This window comes from Mus pahari, chromosome 14 (genome assembly GCF_900095145.1).
Source record: "Mus pahari chromosome 14, PAHARI_EIJ_v1.1, whole genome shotgun sequence".
Classification (NCBI taxonomy): domain Eukaryota; kingdom Metazoa; phylum Chordata; class Mammalia; order Rodentia; family Muridae; genus Mus; species Mus pahari.
The window spans coordinates 29,742,636-29,747,516 of NC_034603.1; the positions used below are offsets into that span (position 1 = coordinate 29,742,636).

General features: G+C 54.3%; 1 protein-coding gene across 1 annotated transcript in view; it reads right to left on the bottom strand.

Moving 5' to 3' along the window:
* Positions 1-4,881, bottom strand: part of Slc5a10 (solute carrier family 5 member 10) — a 47,627-nt gene that overhangs the window by 35,449 nt on the left and 7,297 nt on the right. The window contains exons 6-7 of the mRNA XM_021211954.2: positions 1,424-1,529; positions 1,106-1,186 (exon numbers count right to left, since the gene is read on the bottom strand). Of these exons, the coding sequence (XP_021067613.1) occupies positions 1,106-1,186; positions 1,424-1,529 (187 nt within the window). The remainder of the gene's footprint in view (positions 1-1,105; positions 1,187-1,423; positions 1,530-4,881) is intronic.

Consider the following 4,881-nt stretch of genomic DNA (forward strand, 5'->3'; position numbering starts at 1 on the left):
TAGAGTATTTTATTTGTATTTAAAATAACTATTAAATGAGCATTTTGCACATGGGCCCACAGTGTCCTGTTGGCCAGCAGGATTCATGGCTAGTGTCGGGAAGCCTGCTGGCCTCGGGTGTGGGGTTCTCTGCCAGTCTCTGGACTGGCCCTTCAAGGAGGTGAAGTGGTTTCCTCTGTGTTTGAGTCATTGAGTATTGAAGCCATGACCTGGACTTCTGAAGGTGGTGACTTCACTACAGCTAAGACACTGCTGGCATTGTGACCCCATCCTTCCAAGACACAGGGAAGGAAGGCAGAGGCTCCTCAGAGCCTTATGGCAGGCCTTGCAGGTAGGGCTCAGGCCGGGGTCTTTCCTCTGAGTCCCGAACGTGTCCTATCTACCTCAGGGTTGGGTGGTGCAAGGCCAAGCCAGGACTGTCTGTGTCTGTAGTCACTGCCCTCTCATCCGGCCTATATCTGACCCTCCTCTTCAGTAGATCCTGGAGACAGGGGCTGCTACCAGGGGAGGAACACAGCTGGGGTGGGGCAGCTTCTGGCATCTTCCCAGGCCCCCTTTCCCCCGCAGGGTGTGGAGCTAGGTAGGCTAGGGTCTGTCACCAGGAATCTCTCTTGAGGAGGCCCAGAGGCAGCCTCTGTCACAGGGACCCAGAGCCTGAGCGGAGGCTTCACCTTTAAAGCCACATACCTTGAGACCTACCCTTGCTCCCTGTTTCCCTCCCAGGGCATGAGTAGAACCCCCTTGTCTGTTTCTAAACTCAGTGGCGTTACCAGTCCAGTCCGGCGTACCTCCCTCCCTCCAGGCTTTTGTCTGGCAGGAGACAGCAACACCTCCTAGGACTCTGTACTTGATTTTAAGCACTGGAGGAAACACCTCAGCAGTTTTGTGGTCTGCTAATTGTGTGCTGCACACACAGCTGCCTGCTCTAGGGCCTGCCCAGCCCTGAGGGAGGCTAGTCAGCACCTCCCTACTGCGCCCCTGTAGGCAGGAGGAAGCAGCCCGTCAGCCTAGGAAGCCAACAGTGGGGCAGGTCAACTGTAGCTTAAGCTTTAGAGCTCTTCAAGGTGCAGGGACAGCCCGCCCAGGTCCCAGCCCCAGACCTCACCTTTGACTGCCAGAATGACAGCACCCACCACCATGATGACTGTCTGCAGGGCATCTGTGTATATCACAGTGGCCAGGCCCCCTGCAAGAAACAAGGCTGGTGAAGTGAGTGGCCCAGGAGAGTCTGACCTCATCACCAGAGCTGCTGGTGGGGCATCGGTCCTTGCAGATGGATGAGCTACACCAAAGTACCTGAGCAGTTAGCCCCAGATCCCCACCTGACCACCTGTGAACTGGCCATTACCGGGCTCCCTGTGCCGTGAGGCTTCTCCTGTACAAATCCCTGACTCCTGGTGGGTCCTCAGGACCCGTACGGTACCTGCAATGGTGTACAGGGCCGTAATGGCGAGCGTGAGGATGGTGGACAGGTAGAAGTTCCAGCCCAGGCAGATGTGGACAAACAGGGCTCCTGCGTACAGGTCAATCTGGGGAAAGCAGAGTTGGGCAGAAGTCGGACGTTACGGTGAGATACAGGGCTCAGAGGCGGGGTGCTGTACTCACTGGCTTTGTGACCTGGCCTGGGGGTGGGTCTTCCAGGGAAGAGAAAAAGAGACCCCTCTCCCAGCTGTTCGCTACCTGGTGGGGTGGCCGAGGGTGGGAGAGCGAGCTGGCGGTGTGCCATGTCCAGATGTGTGGTGGATGTTACTGTCACAATAAAATCCAAGGTGGCCAGTGCCCATCAGAGAGCAGTGTTGTCATTGAATTTGGCCTCTACCGGGGGTGGGGTGGGGGGTGAAAGAGCCCTGTGCCCTCAGTTTCATTAGGGACCACGACAAGGACTCATCCAAGAGGAACTCCAGAGACTCAGAGAGACTATGCCCATCTCCCCTCACACCTCTCCCTGCTGGCTCCTTCCTTCGTGTTAGAGACCCAGCCGCCTGGGAATTCTAACCTGGTGGTCGTTTGCTTCCATTTGGGCCCCCGGCTTTGAGTGTATGGAGTGGGGAGCAGAGTGGTATAGGTAAAGGTGGGAGAGGTCAGCCTTCAGCTTGAGCGGAAATGTTGAGGAGAAAGGACTTGTCAAGACCCTATGTAATATGACTAAAGAGGCTGAGGTTCTTGGGAGTCAGGGGGGAGAGACTTCTCAAAGCCAGATATTTACACTCGGCGTCACCAAGTGAGACTTGGCCAGGAGAAAGGGTGGATGCAGCAGACTGCTGGAGAGCCAGCTATTCCAAAAGTCCCCTTCTTGACCATTTCCCAGCCACTCCAGTGCTGTGCCACCTCTAGCCCTCAGCTCCTAGTCCCCTGGGCCCCAAGCTGTCTGCTCTCTGCTTCCCATCCCCCAAGCTCCCTGTTGTGACCCACAACATCACGTGTTATCCTCCCTGCCTTCCATGAGAACAGCTGAAAGGGATTCGCACAGAGATGTGGGGTAGGGCCCTGCTCATCCAGGAGAAACTACTGTCCCAAGGGAGACCCAGGGCACTGGTAAGGCCTGTCTGAACACCCACTGCCTAGCCTAAGTTCAACCTTGTACTAGTAGCTATGGGGACCTAGGTCTGTCCTTTGTGGCCTCTTCTTGTGTCTTTAGAGTAGGTCACCTCCCTCCTGGGCCATCAGAGTCCTTATCTGTTAAGCAGGGCACCAGTGGATATAAGCTGGGATAAGTGGAACAAATTTGCTTCCAGCAGCCAGCCAGAAGCATTCAGCCATTCATCCCTGCAGCCCCATCCCCCACCCTGTCACCTATTAGCTTGGCATTAAAGGGCCAGAAGATGAGGGCTCTCCCTGGGACTTACTGTCTTTTGTGCCAACTTTGCTTAGTGGTCTGGGGGAAGCCACAGAGTCTAACCTAATTCCCTAAAATATAGGTGAAGAGATGGAGGCTAGGAGAGTGATGGAACTTGCCCATCACAGCAAAACTCAGAGATCCAACCCAAAGGATAGTACTGGACATCTGTGTCCTGAAGAAAGGGCCATTCTCAGGGCTGGGGCAAGTCAGGCTCCTCCTGCTGCTGCAGTGGGTTCTGACTGGCCCACACTCACCCAATCACAACCCCCTTCTACAGCAACACTGCTGTGCCCTGCCAAACTCAACAAGGGTTCCTTGCCTAGTCTTGTACCCACCTGGTTCTCAAAGCCCAGTTGTCTCCAGGAAACTCTTCCCATATTGCCTGCCTTGATAGTGGAGATGTGTTTGTGTGCCAGGCACCGTCCTGAGTGTCACGTACTCAGGGGCTCCTCTAATGCTCACAGCCTCTAGCAGATAATTGTCAACATGGGACAGCAGTTGCCCTGCTTAAGGTCCCATGGTCCCACCGGGTGTGGTGACGCACAGCTTTAATCCTAGCACTCAGGAGGCAGAGGCAGGCGGATTTCTGAGTTCAAGGACAGCCTGGTCTACAGAGTGAGTTCCAGGACAGCAAGGGCTACACAGAGAAACCCTGTCTCGAAAAACCAAAAAAAAAAAAAAAAAAAAAAAAAAAGGTCCCATGGTCCCCAGGAAGCAGATGAGGCAAGCCTTTTCCTGCTGCAGGACCCTGAGGACCCTGGACCTTCAAGCTGCTGAGGGAGGAACCCAGTGGCTGGAGTGCCCCCAAAGAGCTCAATGTTGAGCTCAGCCCCACTCTGCCTCATGATGGGACTCCCATGTGTGTGTGTGTCTGGGGATGGGGGGTGGGGTAGCTCCACAGCTCAGAGCTCTGCCACAGGAAACACTGCATCTCCACCTGATGGAAATGACCCTTCATGCTGTGTCACAGGAGGTGAAGGAGGCTGGGCATCTCAGGCCCAGGCCCTGGTCTGCCATCCTATTCCTTTCCTCTCTTGTGCTCCTCTGTGGAACTGCGCAGAATTTCTGTGACCCCTCCGGTGGTCGTCCGCGTTCCCTATCCAAGGGTTTGTCCATTTTTTGGGTGCCATCCCAGGTGGGAGTATGGCAGCGCAGAGGAGATCCTGCTCATCTTTGCCATACTCTGCCTCTCACCAGCTCCTGCCACCGGGGACTCTTTCCAAATACCCATCTGGTTCTCCCTCCCTGCTCCTGCGATCCCTGCACCCCTGCCTGTGCTGCCTGTGCAAGGAGAAAAGCAGGGTGCCTGCACTTGCTACAAAGAAGGGGAGGCTTCCGGGCCCAGGCTGACGGGCTCTGTGTTTCCATGGCTCCCTCTATGTTTGCTTCCTCACTGGGATCCTGTCTGTGTTCAGGGTCTGTCTGGAAAGTGCATTCAGGGCTGGCCTGGTCACCCACACCCAAGCACATGGTGGGCACACAACAATTGGCATGTTTCCCTAGATTAGAGAATGGAGATGAAGCCTACAGGCTGAACCCATCCCATCCCAAGGCGCTACTGTCCGTGGTTGGCAGGACTGAGTCGGGACAGAGGCTGTGGTGCTCAGTGCTGAAGTAATTTACTCTCTAGACCTCCACAGGGGAAAACAAAGGAGGGCTTGAAGGTGGGAGTCCAAACCTGGCTGTTATCTCCTTCCATCTTAAGGATGGGATGGGCGCACGGTAGCACTGGGCATATCAACAGAGAGAAAATGGGATGGACAGATAGTGTATCCTTTCTGCTTGACTTATTGAGACAGGGTTTTAGTCTGTAACCCAGGCTGGCCTTGAATTCATAGCCATCCTCCTGCCTCAGTCTCTCAGATGCTGGGATTATAGGGATTTCTTTCTTTCTTTCTTTCTTCCTTCCTTCCTTCCTTCCTTCCTTTCTTTCTTTCTTTTTTTTTCTTTTTTTTTTTTTTTTTTTTTTTTTTTTTTTTTTGGCTTTTTGAGACAGGGTTTCTCTGTATAGCCCAGGCTGTCCTGGAACTCACTTTGTAGAC